At 40.9% G+C, this 26,021-nt stretch overlaps 1 protein-coding gene across 2 annotated transcripts in view; it reads left to right on the top strand.

The window, feature by feature from the left end:
• The window catches only part of klhdc8b (kelch domain containing 8B), a 174,966-nt gene extending 150,182 nt beyond the window's left edge, over positions 1–24,784 (top strand). For both annotated transcript variants that reach the window (XM_076740372.1, XM_076740371.1), the window contains 2 exons: positions 10,120–10,221; positions 24,267–24,784. In XM_076740372.1, coding sequence (XP_076596487.1) covers positions 10,120–10,221; positions 24,267–24,463 — 299 coding nt within the window. In that variant the 3' untranslated portion in view covers positions 24,464–24,784. The remainder of the gene's footprint in view (positions 1–10,119; positions 10,222–24,266) is intronic.
• Positions 24,785–26,021: the final 1,237 nt, after the last annotated feature.

Below are 26,021 nucleotides of genomic sequence, written 5' to 3'. Positions count from 1 at the left end.
CATTGACTATCAAATAGATTTGTTAGGCCTCCTGCTGATTACATCTCTCTCTATTAAAGCAATATCTGCATAATAATTATGGTGTGCAAACCAGTGATACTCTTCCTCGCCAGGGGGAGAGAGGAGACTGCAGAGGTGTGGAGCGATGACTCAAAAGCCGTCAGCCGCTGTCAGATGTTCAGAGCCAAAGACTTGTTTTTCACTCTCTGAATCATCTCTGTCATGTTTACACTCTCCCCTGCATGTCTTCTCTTTGCTACTGTACGAACAGATTTCAAGATCTGATGTTCGGATATTGAATTTTTTCCACGCTTTTTTCCTCTGCTGTTTTGGAAGCTGTGAGCTCGAGTGAAGATCTCCTCTTCCCACATGTTTTGCAGTTTCTCTTTTGATCTCTTTCCCCATTCAGCGCTGTATAAATAGATGATAGTCCAGGGGTTACAGTGAATGAGAGACAAGCCAAAGCATGTGACTCAGACAGATGGCCTTCTCTGGACTCTTGTTGGTAATCCTTGATCTCATTGGGCAACCGTTTTAAGAAAAATCTTCCCCTTTTTCCTGTCTGTCTTGCAGTATGCAAGCGAAAACAATGAAATGATATTAAACATCATTCATGTGTATGTAATATTCCAGAGGAATACAGAGAATTACTTTTTAGAAACGTTGCTGCAGCAGATAACATCCATCTGTTGGAAATGCAGCTGTTTTCTTCTCCTCTGTCCTCCTCATTTCTAACACTTACTCCTCTATACTGCTACAATGACGAAGTGTTCCCACGGGGACAATTAAAGATTTCATCTGAAAACCCTGGTATAGCGGTAGAAATGGGGGTGAATAAAATATTCACACACAGGTAGCCTCTTACATTCAAATCAAGGATCCCTGCTCTCTTTGTGAGCCTCTAAATCTGATTCTGTTTAGCTTTGCTATGCATTGCTTGAAAAGACACCAGAGAGGTGCATTTGTCCAGGTGCATCCCTGCCCCCCCGGCACCTGATTGGCCACCTGTGGTCGTACCCATCAGTATTAATGAATGAAGCCCTGTATCACTATGAGAATGAGCCTAAATTGAAGCTGAAGCAATCACATTCAAATGATGGACTCATGTTGCTCCTCTCAGTGTTACCAACAGTTCCACGAACAGTGATCAGGAAAAAGCTGAGATCATGAATGTTTGCAGAACTGCTTATAGATTGTCAGATTCTAGTTGGTTAAGCATTTACACCTATCATACAGTAGCAGCAGTGATGTGTCTGCTCGGTCTAGTCTGTAAACTGAGAGAGGCGTCGTTCGCAATTTCAGTGCAAGTCACACAGGGCTGGAGACTGAGGCTGTATGTTTGTTTCTGCTTTAAAGAAAAGTTAATGTTACATACTTGCCTCAGAAATGGTTTTGATTGTGGAATATGGCACAGCGGCCCACCAGCACAAACCACATGTATCATCTGCTAGCTGGCCAATAAGCCAGAGGTTCAGTGGCAGTACAGACACTGCAGTCAACTACCAGCATGTAGTACTATAGAGTGCCAAAATATTTAATCATTATCTTAGCTGTTTGTAGCATTCAAATTCACCTTTTCCCATTATTGGCCAGATGAAAGGGGCTGGCAAACTCCCACTGAACTTAAGAACAGTGGCCAAAAAAGAATAGAACAGAACAGGATAGTACACAATGGTGATGTTCATCAAGAACAGACACACAAATGACATCATCTGCCGCTTAAGTATTTGTAAGGTCTAAAATTTTTTGTGTTTATTAGCGTGTAATGTTTCTGGACGAGTGCTCTTCATTTCCATGTAGGAGTGTATCCACTTGGGCTGTGGATGTTCATATTCTGTCCAGCAGCTGACTGATTGATTGATTTGTCCTGGTTTCCACTGTGGAAGGTCCTTCACATTATGCTTTTCTAACACACACACACACACACACACGCCAACCACTTGAGTAAAGGGACTTTGATTTAAGAATCAAAGTGGAGAAGGATTGATATTCATGGGAACATTAGTAGATCTGTTAGCAGTTCAGATGCGTCAGGGTGCATGATATGTTCATGACAGTGGAACTGATGAAAGCCCAATTCAACTGGTAGGCCCACCCACGCAGCATGAATATTTATAGGATTACTGAGAGGCCAAGGAGACTCATTAGCAGACTGAGGAGAAATCTGCTGCTTGTTTCTTCAACCCCTCACCGTTTTGGTCCTGAGTGTCCCCTAAAGCCCTGCTGGATAAGACTGAGCCACAGTAATCGGTTTGTCCAGGATCATCTCCAAAATGAGCTGGGTAATATCTTCCCTCATTCACCAGATCCTCATTCAACCCAGGCAGCTGTGCTTCCTCTTCATGTGGAACTGTCCGTGGTGCTGAAGGACTCGCCTGTGCTGCGCGTTCCATGAACACAGACCCTTATCTCTGCACTCACAGGACGGTTTCTAAGTCCTGCAGGGTGGATTCTTTTTCCAGGTTGTTTTCCACATCCCCTCAATCCTCATAAGACATGGGGATTAGTGCATCGATCCTTGTAATCAATAGTGGAGTGCTATTAATCAAACCTGCATTGCAGCAACTGCCCCAAGCTGTACATTCATGAGTGTGTGCGTGTGTGTGTGTGTGTGGCTCTGTGAATGGATGTGACTATCTTCATGTCCGGGATGCAAATCCAGTTGCAGAGAAGAGAGGGGATAAGTACTCCCTATCAGAGAGCCAGATAAAGAAATGCAGAGGGAGAGAGACTTTTAAAGGCTTCGTGTTGCACCAGCGGATCTAGCAGAAAACCTGGTTAAGCGAGGAAAGAACAGGCAAGACAAAGCGAGTTTTGAAGGCTTTTTATAGCAGCGTGTAACTTGTGATTCAACAGAGCATTAAAAAGACCTGCTGAGGGCTGGCAGAGCAGATACCTTTTTTAACATTTCTTAGTTCGTAACATCAAAAAAGATTTTTTTTCAACCGTGACCATCGTTTTTTAATTATGAGTCTCTACCAAACGCTTGAGTTGCTATTTTACAGCATCTGCATGATTTTTCTCCATTAAAATAAAATGAAGGACAAATTTTACAGTGCCTAAAAGTCAATAAATACAATGTTTGACTTGGAACATTTCAATGAATGAAGGAAATATTAAATGAACTAATGGTCAAAAGTAAATAACTAAAGTCATGTGATATGCTCTTCAGTCTTTGCAGAAGTGGATGGAACTTGTTCAGCCTGTGTTTTGGTGCAGCAGCTCAGCAGCCTCTTGGGCAAACAAGCGATTGCAGACTTGAATTTAGACACCAGAAAACTTGAATAATTAATAATTAAAACTGAACACAAAGTACTGCTGAAGCTGATGAGAAAGTCCTTACTTTCCCAGGGATTTGGTCATAATCTAAAGTACTGGATGATGATGCTGGATTAAAAGTCAGGGTGTGTGGATCAGGCATGAATGTCTGTACCAAATTTCATGGTAATCCATCCATCCATCCAATAGTTGCTGAGATATTTCAGTCTGGACCAAAGTGGCTAACTGACCAACCACCCGATTGCCTTCCAGAGAGCCATGCCAATGCTAAAAATATGATTACCTTTAAAAACTCCACCACGAAACAAATGATTTCACCTGAAAAGGTCTGATCGTGAAAACCACAGTGCCCCCTGGTGATGTGAAGTCTGTCAAAATTTTTAATGTGATATCACAATACTCAAAATGTGTTCAATCAAACAGTAGAGGAAACCAAAACAGGGTTCAGAAGAACCTGCATTTTTTTTGCCATTATTGCCATTGTTACCGGCAGCTGGCTGATATTATTTCAGTATTAGTCTGCTAATTAAAATGCAGCCATGCTTATACAGTTGAAGCATTTTGACTTCCTCTGACCTGACTGGCTTTCGCTGAATGACAGCCTATTAAAGCGCATTATTTCTACAACAGCTTGTTCAGTGTGCATGTGGGTGTTGAACAACATTCAGTTTGGTTTCAGTTCATTTGTTGCTGGCTGAATGACTGCTAGCACCTCAGACGCAGACCACATCTTTTTCCATCACTCTGAAGGAGTCTCATCCTACCTGCTTGTGCAGGTCAGCGCTGATACATCATCAGTCTTGTCACGCAGCCGATGCAGAAACATTTGAGCATATGTGGACAACACAGTGTAGACCGTGATGTAACTCAGTTGAGCATGTAGGGACAACAGAACACTTCTGACAGGGATTAGCATCATTTTCAACACCTTAGATATATTAAGGCCGTTCTTTTCATTCTGCAAATACCTTCAGTGATGATTCACATGCTGAGGTTAGTGTTGGCCATGTCTGGGTGAATGATATTGTGGAAAATATCTTAATGGTTATATATTGCATTCCAGATCAGATAATGTGGAATTGTATCCTCATAATGTGGATCATTTTTCAGTGTAGCTTGGATTGTACTTTTCATAATTGGAAGTTATAGGATATCCAAGATGGATCCGAGGTACAAACGACACTGAATGGTGTTCCGTTCTAAGGGTTATCTTCATGGCAGCTTTTTAAAAATGATAGATATTCTAATTTTAAGAACAATATGGAGCACTAATAACATACATGATGATGCATGATACCTAAAATGTTCCTGCACTTTGGCTTAGCAGGGCAGTAAACCTTAAATATTCCTTAAAATGTCAGTTATCTAAAAAGGAGGATGAACTGCCTTCACACCATGAGCAGCTGAAAAATGCAACAAAGGTGGTGAGTGATGGCCAACATTTTTCTGATTTTACAAAAGAAATGGACACTGGTTGGCTGGTGTCTTAAGCTGCTTGTGGGCTGTGATCACAGGTGATGCAGCTGTTTTATTTCTGCCTGAAATATTCAGTGTATTTCTGGCCAGCTATCAGAATGGGATCCCAGAGAGGGCCTGCTGTCATTACCACCCCATTTCCTTGCCAATAGCTTCCTATTTCTACCTTGTGGCTGGAAATGGGGCGAGGTGGAGTGTAACAGTATCCTTCCATTGGGCAGATGTAGCGCGTGCGTGCGTGCAAGTGGGTGATCTGGAGAAAGAGGATCTTTGCATGCACACGTGAAATTGTGCATATTGATGTCCATGTCTGCCTACATGCGTATGAGAATCTGCTCATTTGTGCGTTTGTGCATGTGCATTTATTGGGAGGCTTGTGTCTTATATGCATGTGTGTGTGTTCCTGCTTCTGTCTCTTCTGCCTGTCTAAGTGTGTATGCGCCTGTCTTATTGAGCTCTGTGAAGGGCACAGAGTGAAGCACTGGTGTCTGGGAGGGTGAAACAGGAGAAGAAAGAGGATTGATTCTGAGCTTTAAATAACACCTTCTCCTCTCTTCCAGCTGAGTCCAGCAGGCACATATCTGCCCCACATGTCACCCAAATCACCCTCACTCTCATACACGACCACAGACATTGTGGAAATATGCATGTCTGCCCATTTGTGCAGTTCCTTGGTCCAACAGGAACAAAAGGAATGTCAGCCAAAGTGAATTATTGCCTGCTCATTCCTCTTTGCCAAAGTTTGTAGTTGGCTAGGGCAATAGAATTAATAATTTGTGCTGATAAATGGCAGCATCCCCCCTTCAAATGACTCATTTGTCCTTTAGTAGGTTAAAGCAGCAGTGAAAAATGCTGCATGTGAGTTTTCCTTTTAGTGTGGGAGAATGCTTCACTCTGTCTCTCTGCAGCTTTTTGCTTGACAAGCTTTGTGAGAGGCTGAGTATGAGAATGCTACCATGTGAGAACACATACATAAGTGTGGGCCCGCTGTGGCTCAGGGAGAACAGCGGGTCGACCATCAATCACAGGGTGGATGGTTCGATCTCCAGCTCCTCCTGCAGACATGTCAGAGTGTCTTTGAGCAAGACAGTGATGTCCCAGTGGTTAGGCCAGCACCTTGCATGGCAGCTCACTGTAATTGATGTGTGTGTGCAAAAATTGTGAAGTGCATTTACTGTTTACATCAAACTCACTCTCTCATTTGATGAAGGTAATGTTATGGGAGATATAAGGCACCATAACATCCTCATAAACTCTCCAGTTGAACTTCTCCCATAAAACTCCATAATGGTTCAAATTCTGCCTTTGTAACTGTGAAGAGTGAGTTATTATTAAAAACGAGAATTTCTCTTTCCAACATGTACATACACTATGTCTCAAGACAAAAGTGTCATAGCTCAGCCTTTCCAATGGTCGCTCTGGGTTTGGGCGACATTTGTAGTGTTGTACTCATTCTTACAAAGAGCGGACATGTTTGTGTCAACAATGAAAGAAGACAAGTTCCTGGTCACACCCAGCTTCTACAACAATCAAACCTCTCACAATGATAATGTAATAGTGCAACAATGCAACAAATGTCCCTGGCAGGATGTGAGCTGAGGATGTTACATAGCTGCCTTAAAGGGAGAGTACGCGCATTTTGTCTTTTTACAGGTGTTGGGGAGTTGAAAGTTGTATAAAGCCTTTTGTGGCTCCAGAGGGAGCTGTGTGAAGTCTGATAAATTGCCTCAAGTGATGGCAGTGTCAGGTTTGGCTGAAGACCGATTGACAATGAAAACAATCTGCAGGTCCAGAGTTAGAAAGAAATGAGCTCACCAGTCCTCTGTAGCCTACTCCTCATGACTGCTCAACTCGAGGCTACATTAGTTGCTGCTTGACACACCCAAAACTTCTGCTGCGTTTGTTTTTAACTGTCCAGTGCGAGTCAATAGCAATCTAACACTAATGCTGTGGATGCCCATGTTTTTTGATCAGTCCATAAATATCTAAATAACCAGGTGCTCAGCGGCATGATGGTGCCTCTCTGGCTCAGTGACTCAGTGAATCCATGGGAGACTTTAAGATGTCCTTTCATGAAACCTTCTTCGGACACACATCTTTTTTTGATTTGGTGCATAAACCCTCCTCACCCACAGATATCAAAATTGACCATAAATGAGGTCATTTCACACTCAAGTTGAAACAGCTATGAAAAAGGATCAGGCACGTAGTCATGAATGATCTGTGATTGTCATAGAGTTTGGTGATCTTTTGTTGTTTTTCGTGTATTTAAAAGGCCCATCAATGCACTAGCATTAGAAACTACAGTAGCTTAGGCTATAAATGCTCTGGTATGTGGCAATGATGCATGTTATATGCTTGTCTATATTAAAATAAACATTAAATAACCAGACACACACTCACATTTATCAGAAAATCAGAGGAAAAGTGCAGAGGCTGAATTGAATCTAGGGATAACTGAGACAACAGCACTGTCATGACTCTTTCTGCCAGTTTATGTACAGATGGCACTGGGAAGAAGAGGGGAAGAGCAAAAGTTACGAGCTTGCAGGCCTGTTTGAAAGCTCAACTGCTCACTCCTCTCTTCCCATATATCTTCACTATATTTGTACGTTATCTGGCTGGCTGAATAGCTGATGTCTTGCAGGCGGCATATTTATTAGTGAGCTGCTGGTGACTCTCCCTCCCCCTCCTCTGACTCAGAGATTACCATTTAGCTGCTCTGCAACTCTGCCATGACTTCCCTACAGCCGGCACTACAGCAGCTCTGCTGCCCATTTATGTTATCTCAAAAATATACCTCTCCTCTCCTCCCTCCTGTCCTGTCCTTCCCTCTCCTCTCCTCCTCTCCTCTCCTCTCCTCTCCTCTCCTCTCCTCAAGCCTTTCATTGTTTGCAGGAAATCAAATTTACTAATCATGTTGAACATGAGGAACATCTTTGAAAATGTGTAGATTCCTTAATTTTGTAAGAGCTTTTTTTAATCCTCTTGTCCTTTCATGTCATTACTGCTAACGAACAGAAAGAAAATCATTTTCTCCACCAAAGCGATGTTTTCTTTTAACGCTGTTTGGCAGTGATGCATGTCAAATCTTATATGCAGTTCAGAAATTGCTGCAAATGAGAAAGTACCAATAGTGTGTATGCATCAATGATGGAGAACAAAAATAAAACAGCACCCGCTTGAACAACTTAAACAATTGTTAAAGGTAAATTGTTAAAGTAATGGTGCTTTACAGCCAGTTTTCTTTCTACCATCTGCTGTGTTTTAATTTCCAGTATGTTTTCCCCATGCTGGCAGACTTGGCTGCAGTAGAGGTCCACTTACAGACTAACACCTTTCTGTTAGGTGAGATAACTGCACCCTGGTGACCATTCAGTGCTGCACCTGTGAGACAATGTGAAACTAAGCATATTGTGTTGCCATAGCAATTCATTGGTTCACTCATCCATCTATCCACTGATTGATGCACCTCTATCTGCTACCAAGGTGCTTAGTCTCACAAAGCCCTCCATCACCTCTTTTAAGTGTTTCTTGGATTTGATCAGTGTTGTTGGTTTGAGACCAAATACCTGCAAAAACATTCCCATTAACATCAGCTGCACTTGTGTTGGTGTGAATTTTAAAGTACTACACCACAAAAGAAAAACTATCATGTAAGACTGGGACGTTGCACCGCCACAGGGAAAAGAGCACCACAGTCTGAACTGATGGGTACTTTCTTACAGCCTGTGCTGAGGTGTAGCTTGTTGCATTTGCATGAATGTGCAGCTTATTTCTCTTGCCGAGGCTCTTTGTAGAGGAGACATGAAAGAGTGAGAAAGGGGATGTGTCACCATCACTGTATCGCTGTCCCAAATATAGAAATTTAATCTGCTGATGAGGAGTGGGTTTCAAGCCAGAGGAAGAAAGAGAGGGGGAAGGTGGAGAGGGAGGAAGCCCCTGAAGCAGACCTTGTTGTGCTGTCAATTACAGATCTCTCTGTAATGTACTCCATTTCCTTCTTCCTCTCTTTCCTCTTCATCTTACCTTTGACTCTTGCTGTCTCTCCCTCTGTCTAGCAGTGACCTCCTCCATTAGTTCAGGATTGTCAACTTTGCATTTTCTGGTAGCCATGAAGACAAAGATGCATTAAATGATCACAAAATACATTCTTCATGGACTCTGTGTTGAAGGAATAGTTTAACATTTTGGGAAATGCACTTGTTCACTTTCTTGATGAGGAGTAGGTGAACAGATCAATACCACTCTTGTGTGTGTGCATGAGGATAAACCTGGAGCTAGCTTATCTTAGCATATAGACTGGAAGCAGAGGAGACAGATGAGACACATCTTGTTAAATAGTGAGCTGTAGAAGTGCTGGCAGGCAGATTTTCTTGTCAGCTCTGGACAGAGGCTGGCCAGGGGTTTTCCTCTTCAAGATGTTATGTTAAGCTAAGCTAACTGCCGGCTGGCTAGAGCTCCAATGTTATCTTATTCTCCTCAGAAAAGCAAAAAGTTTATTTCCCAAGATCTTGAACTTTTCTATTAAGTATTGAATCATCCAGAGTTGTTTTTTTTTATTTTATTTTGGCTATCCAGTTTGGTGTCCAGTACACAAAAATACTATTGGGATAAAATAAAACTAATTTCAGCTTTGCTGAGCAATTCCAGCCCCCTCCATAGCTTCCTTAGAGCTAAATGTTGAACTTAACTTGAACTAAAATAAATGAAACAAACTTTGTTGCAACAGTTTTATTTTTATTTATTTAATATCACATAAAAAAAGAACATTAACAAGACAATATAAATGCTAACAGAATATGCAAGTGAGGCCAAAAGCCTGAACAGCTTATCACAGGTCTTCAACAATTTTGATCAGAACAATCAAATAAAAATAAACTACTGACTGAACAAATATTTCGTCAGTGGGAGTAAACATAACAGTGCACCTCTGCACAAAGCTGAGCCCATACAGAAATGTTTTTTTGGTGTGAAAGAACGTGACTGGGCTGCACGAGCACTGACTTCAACCCTTTCCAACACCTCTGGGATGAAGTGAAACACCCACTTTGAGCCAGACTTTATCACCTAACCTCAGTGTCAGACCTCACTAAGGCTCTGGTGTCTGAATGGGACCAAATCCCTGCAGCCGGGTTCCAAACACTGGTGAAAAACCTGAAACCAGAGGAGTGGAGGCAGCAGATTAAAGCCCATGTTTTTGTTTTTTTGGAATGAAATGTTTAACAGTTTGATGTGGATGTAATGTTTGGGTGTCACCATACTTTTGGCTGTGTTGCGCTGGTGTTCTTTGAAATCCCATCGCGAATGGAAACTTCCATTTTCTGTTGTGATACATGTCTTGTGTCCTCTCACCTCTTGCAGGTATCTGGATCAAACCCAGCCGAACATCCAGGATGAGGGAGAAGAGGGCTGACTTTGTGGTGGGCTGCCTGGGAGGAAGAGTAATCGCAGCTGGTGGTCTGGGTCAGTGCAGCCGTTCTTTTGTCCGTCGTCGTCAGTCATTCTTTTCTGTCAGTTGATTGCAGCGCTGTGCTTGATTCAAGATGAATGGAAAGAGAGGGGACAGAACAACAAGACGGGTCATCGTGTGACTGATTTGCAGTGTTGCAGCACCTTTTGTCTGTCAATGGACGTACCTTTAAATTTTCCCAGGTGTATTTTTTGCCAGTTTGTAACTTTCCATTACAAAGCTGTAGTCTCTGAGGCCAGGCAGAGGTTATTTTCTGACTTGAGAAAACTCCTTTCAAATTCAGAGTAGACATTATTCAAATGAATTCACAGGCTCAGCTCTCTTCATCCAACTATGAAGGAAAGAATCTCTGTGTCTATGTGTCTGTGTGTTTCTGACTTCACTTCTCTTTACAACGGTTCTCTCAATCCACTTCACACTTGGTGGGTGTGTTGCTGGAGACCCAAGGAAGTGCAGTGTTGAGTGTGAAGTAGTTTAGATCAGCGGTTCCGGAGAAGCATATAAAGAGAAACATCGCCCTGCATGCACAAGTCTGAGCGACAGTCTGTGACTACATTAGAGCTGAGGTCACTCGCCTGTGTAATAATTTTGTTATTCTGCCGTTTTATATTTTCTGTTTACTTTAACAGCCATGTGTGGCTTAAACTAATATTACAAACTATCCTTACAGTCTGTAAATCATTTTAATTATTTTCATTGCCCCACTCATGAAATAATACACTGGCTAGTGATTACACTGCATATTAATTCAGAGATGAAATGAATCTATGTCAGAACTATTTGAAGGCAAAAACTTAAGCAAAAATACTGAGTCTCTCCTAGAGGGGAAGGGTTGTTATGATGTACCATGATTAAACTGATCTGTGTTACAGCAGTCCTTTTGAATTTGAGGTTCAGTGTTTTTCACATCAGGCGTCTGACAAATAGGGTCTATTATTATCATAACAGCAGCGACATGGAAACAGTGTTAATTTTGTCAACGAAAATTCAGACGATAAGTATTCGTTGACGTCATTTTATTGCATGACTAAATTTTAACGTAAATGAAAAAAATATTGAAAACAAAAATTACAGTGAAATCCCTGTAATGCCCTGGCGAGTAAAGACGAGACAAAAAAGTTGAAAAAGGGATGACGACCTGGTTGTGTTTTCATTTTTAACCAATCACTTCTGCAAATTCTCTCACTGCCCCATCTCATTGGATGTTTTTCCCCCTGCTTGGTACGTGCCAGGTGGATGTCAGGTGCCCGCTGATAGATAACAACGAGGCAAGCTAATGTTCACATGTCGTCTAAGCTAGCTAGTTAAAAGCCGTAAGAAACTATTTTAGCTGCTGCTGGCCACTCAAAGATGACTGCCTCATCTTCACCAGCATGTCAGGTGGGAAGGAAGAGCAGAGACGCCCCCCCCAGTCAATGAGTAGGAATATAAGTTGGACCAAATCATTTCACAGTATTTGTATTTCTCCAGGTTGTCTGCAGATGAAGAGGGCAGTGTGCCATGTCTGCAGGGTCTGCTTCACTTTTACTGTACACCCAGTCACAGCGCCGTGTGTGCAGAAAATAAAGAGGCTGACCTGTGAGGAAACACACTTGTTTTATTGAACTTTATCTAGCACACTTTAGGCATTCATTTTTATATGATTTAGAAAAGTATGGTAAGTCAGTGACACATTCTCAGCCTACTGACCAAATGCATAGTTTAAAATCCATTACAGCATCATGAAACTGTCTGAGAAAATTATGACTAAAACTTTTGGCTAAAATTAAACAAAAACTGGACTCCATGGACTAATTCTTGACGAAAACAAAATAAAAAACTAAAATGTGACTTAAACCAACTACAATTTTCAGTTCAGGGACTAAAACTAAAACTAAATTTAAAATGATTCTTATTATTGATCATTAAGATGTGGCTCCTGTTTTGTGAATGCCTCAATAAACTGTCTAAAACTGATGACCCATACTATATAATACTATCATGATATCAAGACAATTTGAAAAGGAGAAAAAAACTTCTTCATGTTTAAAAGTGTTTTGATGATGACAGTCCTAAGACAAAATACAGAGGCTGAAAACATCACCTGGTGAAAAGATGGTAGTTTCACAGAATTACAGTAATTACTATCATTCCTATCACTCGCTAGCTCAAACTGTTTTCTTTACTGATAATTGAAGATATTACCCCGCTGCTCACAGTTGGCTTCATCTGCCCATGAACACACATAAAGTTATTAGTGCCGACTTCACTGTTAACAACGAGTCAAACAACACAACTCACCACTCATTCATCACACACACCACACACACACACACCATACACATGCTCACACAAGACCAAATTAATTTCCCATTAGCTTTCCATTTTCTCCATGACTGAGCTGCATTTGTTAAACTAAATATAGTGTGAAGAGAGACTGAGCAGTGCTACACATGAATCACAGGTCAGCCTTTATCCTCGATGACATGCCTGTTAAGCAGATATTGACTCTCCTTTTTTGTATACCTGCACGCATCAGCAAGATTAAACACACACACACATACATTACACACAAGGTGCAGTAAACTCCAGTGATATACAGTGCAATGTATCGACAGATTCATAAACCATGTATTCCCACATGAATGTCTGTTCATAAACACACAAACACAGCCCATGATGAATGTGAATGAATTATTATTTTACTATTACATCTTAATGTCTTGTTATCTATAAATCACAACCACATCAATGTTGAGATATTCTATCAAAATATGAGACCAAGTCTGAGATTATTTTACCAACTTTTATACTCTTATTTTATACTCTTATATACTTGTGATGCTTTATGGCACAAAGCAGGAAGAGTTCTCTGTTTTTACATACAGGGGAGCTAAAGCCCCTTAGAGTTCATTTACCCTCTTCAACAATGTCAAGGACAAAACATGAAACCAGAGATGCAGAAACCATCTGTGCCACAGTAATTAACAGTTTACAGGGAGCGACACTAGCCTTAAAGTTAGAATCTTGAAGATTTTTGTATAAATAAATGTCTGTTAAGTCAAATGTCTATCGCTGAATGAGGTAACTCAATGGTGAGTGAGTCTATGGTCCACTGATGAAAGTATTGCAATATTTGTATATTTGCAGTATTATGACCTGGGTGTCAGCGACGACATTGCCGGAAAAAATGCTGTATTAAATTACTGCTAATGCAAACCAAACATTTCCTTTAGTTGACCTTTATTATGAAGAAGTCATAATAAAAAGTGGAAATATTGCAGAGAGTAATGATGGAGTAGCCACAGTGAGCTGTTTGATGAAGAGCCACAGGCTGCACCTCCAACTTCTCAGTGATGTAACAAACTCCTTTCAGTTTCACTGTGCTTTGCCTTCCACAGGCTCAGTGTGCAGAACAAAAACAGATCACGGTTGCTTCCAGAATGCTGGAAAAAGGCTGATTACTGCTTTCTTTATTGACGTGACAATAATTTGTTTTGCGGCCCCTGGAGTTTTGTCATTTGTAGTATTAAATTGCATTTGCTGTTGCCAGCAGTAACTACAGGTGTCACCAAATCAACCGGGACTGAAATCTTCAAGATTCTTTAACAAACTATGCATAATGCATGACACTAAGGCTAATTATCGCAACCATGATCTTATTAATCTAACTTTATTACGCTCACTTGCATTACCAGTCTTATAGAGATGTTTAAAAATGCTGTCTTTAAATAGTTGTTTACATCTCAAGCCTGAGATTATTTTTAACCCAGCCCATGTCAGCCTAATACACTTCAGCTGTTTTTTTTTACTGTCCACAGCTCAGAGTGACAGCCAGTAATGTGGCCTGACATCTGCTACGACTGTGTGTGTGTGTGTGTGCACGTGTGCGTGCGTGTGTGTGTGTGTGTGTGTGTGTGTGTGTGTGTGTGTGTGAGAGAGAGAGAAAAAGAGAGGAAAACATCAATCTGGAGAGATGGAAAATCTGCAGGCAACAGAGAGAGAAGGGAAAGAGATGACTGAGTGAGAAACAAGAAGGAAATGGACGTGTGTGTTTGCCTGTGTTTGCTAAGGTGAAAATAAGTGAAGAAGAATGAGAGGAAACGAGATAGATGTGTTTTATTTTTCTCTTGAGTGTCAGCTGTGAGGCTGGCTCGCCATCTAATCCATGGGGGATATTTTGAGCTTGTGAGTCATAGCTGGTTTATGGCACATTTCCAACCCTTTCGATTTGGGAAATAACAGAGGAACATCCACAAATACCAAAGAGGGTCTGTAATGCAGGTGTATATACAGAGACGCTCATCCGGTATACCTGCCTTAATGTAAGTTTTACGTATGCACAGTATAAATGAACTCACTTCATTAAAAAGCGGCATTGGTCTGCACTCTTTGTAGATCATCCAAGATTTTTGATCCTGTTGTAAAACAAGTTACATTCCATTGATTCAGCTCATGACTGCTTCACATCATGTTCCTGGATGGTTGATAAAAGTATCACACAAGGATCAATATTAGGTCCTCTATTAATTTCTCTATACAGTACTTGTTTTCCAGCTAAGCACTGCAATGAGTGAACTTTCTTATTGTGATGCTGTGTATTTGTTATTTATTCTTAGGCCTTTTAGGCCAGAGTTCAAAAGAGATTCTTTTTTTGTCAAAAAAGGCTTAAGTGAAAAACCCAAAAGCAGACGACTCCTCTATGCTTACTGATTCACTGCCAGACACCACTTTCTTGTATGGTGAAAATATGGTTTTGTTATAGTTTATTCCCCGACCTCAAGAGCTCTGAAGAAAAACAAATCCAATCCAAGAAAGTTTTTTCCTCTGCAGGCTTTTAGTTTGGTTGCTAGCTCTGTATACGGTATTACAAATTCAACAGTTGCCCTGGGGAAGGCATAAGCCATTTTAGCAACATTTAAAGGCACTTTCTTTTTCTTTATTGCTCTTCTGTGCTTGAGCATGATAGTGTAAAATGTACAAATGCATCAAATCCCTTAAAATTCCCTTTAAAAATCTCAAGCACACAAAGAAGCCACTCAGGTTTTTCCATTAGAGTGACTGTAATGTGACAGTCTGCACCACCTCTGCCCACACACCCTGTATCAGTGCAGCTCTTCTGCACTGCCTCTTTATTTTTGCAGCACTACCCTGTTCACGCCGAACACGAGACAACTTCGATATCTGTGTGTAAATTGTAATTAGATACAACTCGTCAGAGATGACTGACTTGAGATGCAATTATATGCTCAGCCATATCATTTCATTAACAGACCATTTGTCACAATGTGTGTGCACACACACAAAACCAAATACAGCATTCACATATACTTTATCATACACACATTGTGCATATACGTTCCTCCTAAACTTCATGCATTCATGCGTTGTTTTCTTTATTTGTGCCTCTCAACATTTTTAACATGGTTTTAACATCATCATCTCTGACATAACTCATTCCCTCATAAAACATTTAAGCCTATTGCAGTGGATGATATTATTAAAGGAAGGCTACAAGCCAGAAATAACACAATGACAAAGACATAAAAATATATCAACTTAATGTGGCTTAACACCCCCCCCCCCCCCATAAAGTGAGCAAATCCCTGTATTTTTACATTTTGAAAGGCTCCGTATCTGCAGCTACATTCTGAGTAATGCTGCTGTTCTGTGTTAATGCAAAGTGGCATTTCAACAGTCACCATGCAAAGGCTTGTAGATAACAGAGATGCAAAAGTTTCCACAGATGACATTACAATATGACAGGCTAACAAACTGTGGTATTGGTATTTAAATGTTAAAACATTGTTGTTCAGGGGCTGTATTCACAAAACATCCTCAGACAAAAAGTAGCTCCAACTAGCTGAGTTAGGAGAGACTGTTAAAGAGAAGGGGTATCAGTCCTAACCTTAAGAATCTGTGTTTGGTCTTCGAGTAATTCACAAAGCATTCAGAACTAAAACAAGCTCCTTGGTTTGAGAAAAGTTAAAGGCAGTTCTATCATCTTTTCAGGTAGGAAAGTAACCATTTCCATGTTTTCCAAAATGTGAGAACCCGCAGGCCATGTGAGACCGTTTGGTCATTTCGGCACCTAGCAGGCCAGCTCCTGATGTGACTGGCCAGTTCATTGTGATCCTTGAGAGAACAATATTATATTGCCAAGCCCTTTGGCTATTTACTACTGGCTCTGATGTCAGCATAGTGTTTTAAACAGAAGTTCCATACAACGGTGCTGTCTCTGTTAGGGTTTGTATGTGTGCAGATACCATCACATTTCAATACAGAACAGTAACTATGAATAAAGTAATAAACTGAGGCAGAGTGGTGCATATTGATTGAAGTTTTAACTGTAGACAGACATTAGAGTTAGGATAACTGGTGACTGCATCAGACTGAAAGTCAAAGCAGTTGGAAGCACCTTGTTGAAGGATGTTGTACTGAATACAACTTTACAAGCTGTATTGAAGTGTGGCCTAATAATTAGTCCAGCTGAGCTAGAACATCAGCAAGCACGCTGCTCTTCTATCTAATAAAGGCATAAATTGACTTAAAAAGTAATGCTAATAATAAAAAAAAGTAAAAAAAAATAAAAATAAAACTCAATTTATTAAGCTCAAAACAGTTCATTAAGTACATTACATTACATTACATACAGTACATTAAACAATCACAAACTGCACTGAAATGGATTTTTCTATGTTCCTTGTTGTGCTCCTGTGTTTTATTTCACATTCATGTGTCTGCTCACCTGTCAACCAATCACTGTAGACAAAGTGAGAAAGGTCATTTAAGAAACGTGATGTCATCCTCCCTTTCTATCAGTTCTACAGTGGCTCTCAGCAGCTTTGTGAAAACTCTCTGAGCTACAATAAAAGACCATAAGCGGCACAAGAGCAGGACACCATGTTCTCAACTGCTCTCCAGCATAGAGGAAGGCTTGGTCTGCTTTGAAGCATCAAGTGAAGCCCTGTGTAGAGCGCACTGAGGAGGATAATGACTGGGTTTGTGTCTGATGATGGCTGGCAGTCAGCAGTCAAAGCTGATCGGTCCGGTGTTGAACATGGTCTTCCTGCCCCTCCCAGGACTGTTGGCACTTAAAGCTCCTGAAGCAGCACAGCTAGCTTGATAATGACTGTCCACAGGTCAGCCTCAGACGGTAAATCCACAACCAGCAGCCAGCTGAGACTTAGCAGTGGCTGACCTGAACCCTGCTAAGGCACGGCATGATGGTGTGGAGGACAGCCAGGCTTGCACTGAGCAGCAGTTCAGTCATTAAGTACTGGGAGCAGGTGTACGGCTGCATGTCTTCCCATGCTGTGGTGAATCATGTTAACTAAGTTGAGCAGCACTTTGATCACTGAAAACATGTGTTTCTTATACTGCACAAACATGAGTCACAAAGAACTAGAGGAAGCAAGCAAGAAGGCCACGGAGGAGTGCTGTGTATTACCTGCTAAAATATGGTAAGTGCTGAAAAGAGGGCATGTAATGACACTATTTCAGCATAGATCAAACATTAGCACTCGGCTGCAGGTTTGTTGTGGCTTCTGTTTGACCCAACGTGCTGTGCTATTGTCTCGCGCTCTGAAAACAGGCGCAACAGGAGGTCAGAGAGAGGTGAACAGAAAAGACAAAATAAACACTTGTTAGCTTCAGACAAGGTAACACTGAGAGATGGAAACAGTGGAGGAAAACTTACAGACTGCAGCAGATGTAAAATGAGTCAAGCTTCGTGAATTGCATGAAATGCTGTCTGGGGCTTTCTGCATTTTTAAAACAACTTTGGTTATTCAGAGAAATACTTTGCACCAGGTTTTTGCCATATTGGTGAGTCACATCAGGCATGAGCACACATCATGATTGTAGGGTGAGTTATAGTTACGATAAAACATCATAGACTGTCAGTTGCAGTCTGTTGCGGTTGGTGTGGTGATCATACAGTGTGTGGTGTTCAAGGATCTTAATCATTTGCCGTCTGATCATGATGTTTTCATTACTTCAGGCAGCTAACTTGCGTCTGTCGCTACTCTCATTTAGCATGCTCTTTCTGTTCACTGTAACATATATCCCATGCTCCCTTTGTCACTCCCTGTTGTTCTCAGCTTTTCCTTGTGGGGAGTAACGGGGTCAGAGCCTAGACCCTTTGACATCGCATAGAAGGATACATTTTTTTTCTTTTTTTTTAATGTGGGGAAAGCAAAGTGAGAATTATTTCATAATACAGTTCATCTGTTCAGTTCAGCTTACCTCAGGTCATCCAACATTGCCTCCAGATTTAGCCTTCCTCTGTCACTTGGCATTTTGTAGAGATGGCAGTGTTGGCCAGTTGGCCCATCAGTCATTCAATCAAACCCTTACATATCTCAGCTATGACATGGACTGCCACAAAACAAGTTGTCATTGCAAAGCCACAGTTAACTTGAAGTTCATCTCACTCTGATGGCATTCACTCACCTCCAGCTTTCTTTTACCCTTGTGTCTCCATCCATTATGACGTTCAAATTTAGCTTTTTTCCTCTGCTTTTTCGACTCTTCCATGCAAACTTGTTTTGCGATGGATCTCTACTTCTGTTTTCAATATAAGAAGACCTGAAAAATTGACACACATACAGTGTAGCAGTGGAAATAGCTTATGTGTGGGGTGTCTAGATTTCTAGGTTTCAAAAATATTAAGGTCTGCTCCGAGCTTCACCTTTTCACCTATAAAAACAGGTCTTTAATAAATCTTTGACTCTGAGTCAACTGTAACTCGCGGCAGTAGGTGAGGAGCATTGTCTCAAAAGGGATTAAATGAGGACACCAAGCTTGAAAAGGCACATAGAAATGATATTGAAGGAGCATGAAAGTAATAATTCACCTCAAGATGAAAATTCAGTCAACAATCTTTCTAAAAAATCAAGAGTAAAGGTCAGTTTTGACGTCAGTGCCTTAAAATTTAACAAGGGCTTATTTCTAAGCTTCCATTTTGCAGAGAAATGTTCAAAAACCCTCCAAAATAAGTGAATAAAAGACAAAGAGATAATGCATTTTTTTGTAACAGACAATGGTCTCACTAGTCCAACAGGCATGTCAGACTACAAGTCAAGTCAAGTCATACTACATACTCACTATATACGTCCATTTTATCAATTCATTACCTATACCTGCTTTTCCTTTGGAGAGCGGTGTGGTGCTGGAGCCTATGCCAACCTATTAGGCAGTAATTGTATACAGTGCATACTTATCTTTATAGTAGACTGTTTTTCAAGTTAGTATATCAAAAATGAGTATGCACAATCATTTTCTAACAGGGAATACAAACCTTGAAGAACACCATTCCCAATTCAACTTGGAGGGACACTCGTGTGATTTAAGTGATGTACTTCCAAAACAAGAAAGATCAAAACTGATGCAGCAGAAGCTGGTTTGAAATGAGTACTTCAACATGACTCTCCTTTGTTGTCTGCAGAAAGCTTGCTGTTATGGCTTCATGGAGCACAGATGTGTCATGTTACATAGACCCCTTCTTTGTAGCGTGTGGTTACGTGCCAGCTTCACGGTGTGCATAGTGAGTTTTGCCATGCAGTTAGTTATGCAGGCTTCGGAAGTGTAGGCTATATTAACTGGTGCTGAATTAATTAACTAGATCATTTTAATGAATGATGAATGCACAATTATTTGTGCAATGAATGGAAATGATATAGGTTGTTGCATTGCATTGCCTCTGGTAAAATGAGATATGTATTTTAATCATTTTTGAACAGCCTGTACTTATTTTTTATGCAGTTCTGTGTAGGTTTTATTGGAGGGCTGCATAGCTGCACAGAAAAAAAACAGAAAAAACAGGCTTAAGGCGCAGCAGCTTCAGATGATTATAATGGTCGCACTCTGCTGCAGGCTTGCAAATGTGTCCTGGCAGGTCTGTACCCCATGTATTTCGGTCATTAGCGTCAGTTAAGTTAATGCTAACACTCTCTCAAGAAGAAGAAAGTGAGGTATGGTGTGTAAAGTTAGAAAATGTGAATTACAACAATTTATCAATAAAAACAGCTTCTTGAACACACTGATTATCATGGACTGATAAGCAACTGTGTTCAAGGACATTTTTCGCCAATATGTTCATGTGAAGCACCATGGTGCCAACCATTTACTGGGGTCACGTGGATTTGTGTGTATGTATGTGTGTCTGTAGATACTCTACTGTGTATGTGACATGCAAACAGTAAGAAAGAAAGAAAGAAAGAAAGAAAAAGAGGAAAGAAAGAGAGGAAAGCTCTCTCTAGAAGAGGAAAAGAACAGGAGAGACAAAGACCAATGCAATGCAAGGTGAGAGTTGGAGGGGTGACAGAAGCAGAAGAAAGGATGACAATTTGAGTCAAAAAGAGAGCAGGAGAGTTGAAAAGAAGAGGTTTAATGGGGAGGACTGAAGGTGAACACAGGAGGAGGAGGAGGGCACATGCAGTCTTTAAGAGCGATAAAGTGGAAAAAGGACAGAAAGATTGAAGAATGAACTTAATGGAGAAAAGCAAGAAGAGGCAAAGGAGATAACGGAAAAGAAGGATGGGAGTAAAGAGGAGAGGAATGGAGGTCAAAAGGAGAGAGGGAACAGGATTGGCATGACGTCTGTTGGACATGAATCAAAGCAACGACAGGAAGCCTTTGAGCATCAAGAGCAGCATGGAATATGTTTCTGTGCTCCGTGTGTGTGTGTGTGTGTGTGTGTGTGTGTGTGTGTGTTTTGGCTCATATGTGTGTCTTCATAAAAAATGATAAAGGAGGCCGAGGCCTGAGTAGCTTTGAAAAGGCCGACTCGGCACTGTCACTTTGTTCTTTCAACAAAATGATGATAATAGTCCTCACAGGCAAACCCACACACGCACACACACACACACACACACACACACACACACCATACACCCACCATTCCATATCATTTGGGGACATGCTGTGATGTGGGTCTCCATGGAAACGTTAACAACTTAGTGCTGGCTGATGTATAATGACAGTGAGCATTGCACCTGAGGTAAAAGAGAGGAAGAGTGAGGCGGGGGGCATACAGAGGGAGAAAAAAGGAGATCACAGCAGACCTTAGAAAGAAGAGGAATCCTTGGTGAGACTTAACATGTCATAGATAGAATTCAATCAAAATGCTGAAATAAACCCCCTGGCTTTGTAGTTTAGTTACTGTAATTCTTTTGAAAACCTATTAGTGTCAACCTTTCCTGGAGCACATATTAAATCCAGTAATATCGTGCAACATTTGCATAGAAATGCATCTCTGTGTGCTACTTAGACCTTCTAAATATGTGAAAGCAGTAATTCAACTTACATCTTTGTGCCATCTTTCACAATAAAGAAAAATACATCAGGTAACCAGACGTCTCAAGAAATTCAGGACAGTCCTGACTTGATGAGCGGTTGTCCTGAATCCTGTCCCGTTTGTCCCAAAAATTTGACCAAATCTGAGTTTTGATGATCATGGTGTGGGCTAATGCATTACAAAAGTAAAGTTTTAAAGTAATACATTACTTTTTGCAGCTACAAAATAATGTAATCCATTAGTAGTAAGATTTTAATTACCATACATATCATTTAACTCATTAAGCCTTAAGTCAGCTGTCAAGCATTCATTTGCAGTCCATGATGTCAACCCTGCAGAATGAAGATAAATATCTAATTATTCATGTATATGTAATTATTTCCTTTTTATTGGATGTTGACCTTGTGTTTACATGCATATTGTCCAAAAAATAGACTTGAGGCATAAATAAATGCATCAGGTTTTGCCTGTGAAATTGAATGAGAGCCTGCATGGAGCAGCTGCAGACAGCTGTATAGATTAAAATGAGAGCGTATCTGTTGCGTGAGATGTGCGAGTAAAACACCTCTGATGCTCATCAGCAAAATCCCTAACATTAGATAAAAAACTGACCTAAAACTGACAAAAAACAATCATAGGAAAGGCTAACATTGTCATAGAGACGAGGTTATGCCAAAACTTACTGTAGCCCCATAATATAACCATAATAGATAGCCAAATATGACACTAGTTGTACTTCTGCTGTTGTTTTGGTGTAAGTAATGCAAACGTAGTGTAGTCAGTAAATACTACATTGCATTTACATTACATTACTCCACACAGACAGTACATTTGTAAAGTAAATGTATTACTTTCAAATGACAGTAACAAGTAATATGTAATGTACCACATTTTAAATTAAAAATGGTAGTACTTTAGCCATGTTTCCAAGGTGAAAAAATTACGTTTTTGTCGCCTTATTGATGTGGGACTTGAAGCTTAGATCTGAGTCTAGTATAACACCAAGACTCGTAACATCAGATATAATCCAGGGGCTTACTGATGAATGGAAGGTTGGATATTGGCCTGTCGTAAGTGAGTGCATTAGGACAAGCCTAGTGTAGCTACAGCAGTAGTGCTGTTAAGCCAGGTCTCAATTAAAAAACATAAAATGCAAGTTCTTTGCACTTATCAGCTCATTGATGAAAAAGGATTTGTTTGCCAATGATCTGACATAAAAATAGCTAATTTCAGTTGTATGTTAGGTTTATCAGTTGACAGGACCCAAAATACCATACTTGAGCAGAGAGGACATGAGATCGGTAAAAGTTCAAAGTCTTTAATTGTGACTGAGAACGAAAGCAACTTATGGTCACTGATTTTCCAAGCTTGAGGTAGGCTGGTTGAGAAGTAGGCCAGATGAGAGCAGATCAAGTCGTTTCCAAAGATACAGGCAGGCAGGGCACCTGAGCTCATACAAAAACAAGAGTCAGGAAGACAGGCAAGCAAGTGAGAAAAAAGGGAGCAAAAATATACTAATGCATATTAGCAGGAGTCTCAGTCATTACTAAGTAGCGTAACGGATGATTCAATAAGTACTGAGTGGAGAGCCGGTGCTTATATACTATGGCGGCAGGTGAGTCTTGATTGATGGGAGAGACAGACAGGAGACAGAAGGAGAGGGGAAACATAAGACGAAAAAGGGAAAAAGGAGGGGAAACTCCCCACACTGTAGGACCTCTGTGATAGGAGGGAATGACTGTAGCAAAACATTGACAAATTTCAGATTACTGAGACAGGTACCAGATGGTCTGTGATGTGTTTGACCATGCCACTGGCGGTTTAAGATCACTGGTATGTTTAAGGAAGCGGCATAGCATCTGTTTAATTTGACTGAGCTTCAGTGTGGTAGCTCTCACTAACTCCTTGATAGGTGACTGTTCTGGAGGCTGGGTCCCTGGAGAAAGAGATGGAGAGGGTGATGAGGGGTGTTGGATCCCTGACTGGGAAAGAGACAGACATGGAGGCCTCGGGTGATATAAAGCACAGGGTCTGGTGGGGTTTTCTGCCTGTGCAAACAGACCTTGGCACTTATCTGTGTATTCTTGTTTTGGTACAGTATGCCAAGGGCATGACGCAGGTTGGTGCTGAGCAGTCTGCAACCAGTGATGTTTGGATGTACTCCATCAGGCCTAAAGCATTCTTTACACTTCTAAACGATATTGAAGTTGTCAAAAAACCTTATCCCATGACTGAGGCATTCCAATGTCAGCCATGTATTCTGGGCAAGGAGTCTGCTGAAAGATTTAATGCCTTTCCCCAAGGTTGGAATGGGGCCCGATACGAATATATGTTTTGATTGACAATCAAATCTGAAATCTAGCATCGGAAAGATGCTAAATGTACCATAAAGCTTAGGGAACTGCAAACTTTGGTGCTGTGGAAAACTCCCACCCACTAATTTTAAGTGGCCTTAAATCATCATGCTCTGAATATTTTTTGTAGTGTAGATATTTGTATCTGGTGTTGTTGAAAATCTGCTTTCTCAAACTGGCTTTGTCAAGATGTAAAATTCAGACCTGCACATGCAGAATGTCAAGCAGACGTAGCTGTTTTAGATCTTTTTGACCATTATTTGTTTCCACTTCAGAACAAGGAAGGAACATAACTATATCAAGCTGTGAATTTGTATGTTTAAAGGTGTTACCTAAACTGATTTGGATAATGCTGAATTGGAAGCACAATGACTGTCATCCTAACATACTACTTTTCATTTTGCAGGTAATGAACCAGCGCCTTTGGGCACGGTGGAGAGCTACAACCCGGTGAAGCGCCGCTGGGAGTATGTTGCACCCATGCCCACTGCACGCTGCTCCTCTGCCCTCCTGCAGACAACCAGCATGCTCTTTGTCATTGGTGGAGTCGCCCAGGGACCCAGTAATGCTGTGGAAACCCTATGCTTACCAGAAACAGTGTGACACGTGCGCACACACACCAACACACTTACAGGAACAAATGCAAACCGGCATTGATTTTCTATTCATGTAGGTATGTGCATAAACACAGACAGAAACACATGAATTGGATCCACAGATCACACTTAGGTACTTTTCTACCTTTATGTCGAACAGGATTCCTCTTGAACATGTAAGATGTAAGAAACTCTTTTTCACATTTAACAAGCATTTGAAAATGGGCGCTGCAAAGACAGTCTGTGACAGAGTTGGACGAATACAAGATAAAGGACATTAAATCCGACTGCTGACAGCTTTTCTACATTGGGGAAATCAGAGGAAGACAAAAAAAGAGTAAAAAAAAAACCTGTTAAAAACAGACACACATGGTGTCTGAAGAAACAACACGCCTTTGAACTGTTGAGCATTTTTCAGAATAAAAGCAGGGTACTTTTCTGGATATTAAAGGAACATAGGGCCATATCTGTATCTCTTGCAGCAGCGTCGCTCTCACCTGCTGCTGCGACAGCAAGCTCGGACACTTTTCTATGACCTTAGAAACAACAGTTGAGTTTTAGACAGTGACGTGCTGGGAGTGTGAATGTCTGTTTCAGTTCTCCTCTTTTTATTGCAGTGTTGTATATGTGTGAAAGTTGGCGCTGCTAGCAACCGCTGCCACCGTGTCAACAACAGTGGCCCTTAACATGCGTTCACACTGCAAGCAACTGCTAGTCAGAGGTCCATCCATTTTCAGCGAACGTCAAATGCTGGCTGATGTTGACCACAGTCACTGTGTTTCCTACATTTCTAGTGGCAGAAAAGTTGACTGTGGTCCAACACCTTGCTTTGCTTCACATCTGTCCGCCTCTGCTACACCACAGCAATCAATCACCAGGCTCAAACCATTCTTCACGTTGTAGCACAGGGGTGTAGTTGCTCGTGGAGTGAATGCAAAGTTACTTGTACCTGCTGCACTGAAGCATCCAGACAGACAAATAGTAATCTGAACATCAACTTCCTTACTGTTCTCCTTGAGTTTTATGATTGAAAGCCGTGCATTGTATTCTTTACCTCAACTTGATGTCCGCCAGATGATAGATAAATGAGAAGAGTATCTTAAGGTAATGATACCTGGGCAACATTTTTCAGCAATTTTGTTACTCTAGGCTTGTGCTTGGTTTTAGCAAGGAAGAGAATGTGTTAAATAGCACAAAATCATGCAGTCTGTACAGATTTGAGTTTTATTTTCTGGATTATGATTATATTTATTCAGTGTTTTCCCAGCAATATATAATTTTATTTTGCATAGTAGTGAAAAGGTTCTGACTATAGTCTAGTGAGGCTACTATGGTCATTGGACCTTTTCTATTTGCATAAACATAGATGATACCATTCTTTATTTGTAGAAATTCTACACCAAAAATCTGTCTTTTGAGTATAAAATAGTCAGTGCTTAAAATCAGACAGGGAGAGAGCTGTGCGTAGCTTGCAAAGCAAAACATATCAAAGTAACCAAAGAAATTTCTTCATTCAATCTTGCAGCGTATTCCATTTCTCCATCATTGGTCTGTATGTTCAGTAT

The sequence above is a fragment of the Chaetodon auriga genome, chromosome 10, assembly GCF_051107435.1.
Source record: "Chaetodon auriga isolate fChaAug3 chromosome 10, fChaAug3.hap1, whole genome shotgun sequence".
Taxonomy (NCBI): Eukaryota; Metazoa; Chordata; class Actinopteri; order Chaetodontiformes; family Chaetodontidae; genus Chaetodon; species Chaetodon auriga.
This window is presented reverse-complemented; position numbering and strand designations above follow the sequence as displayed.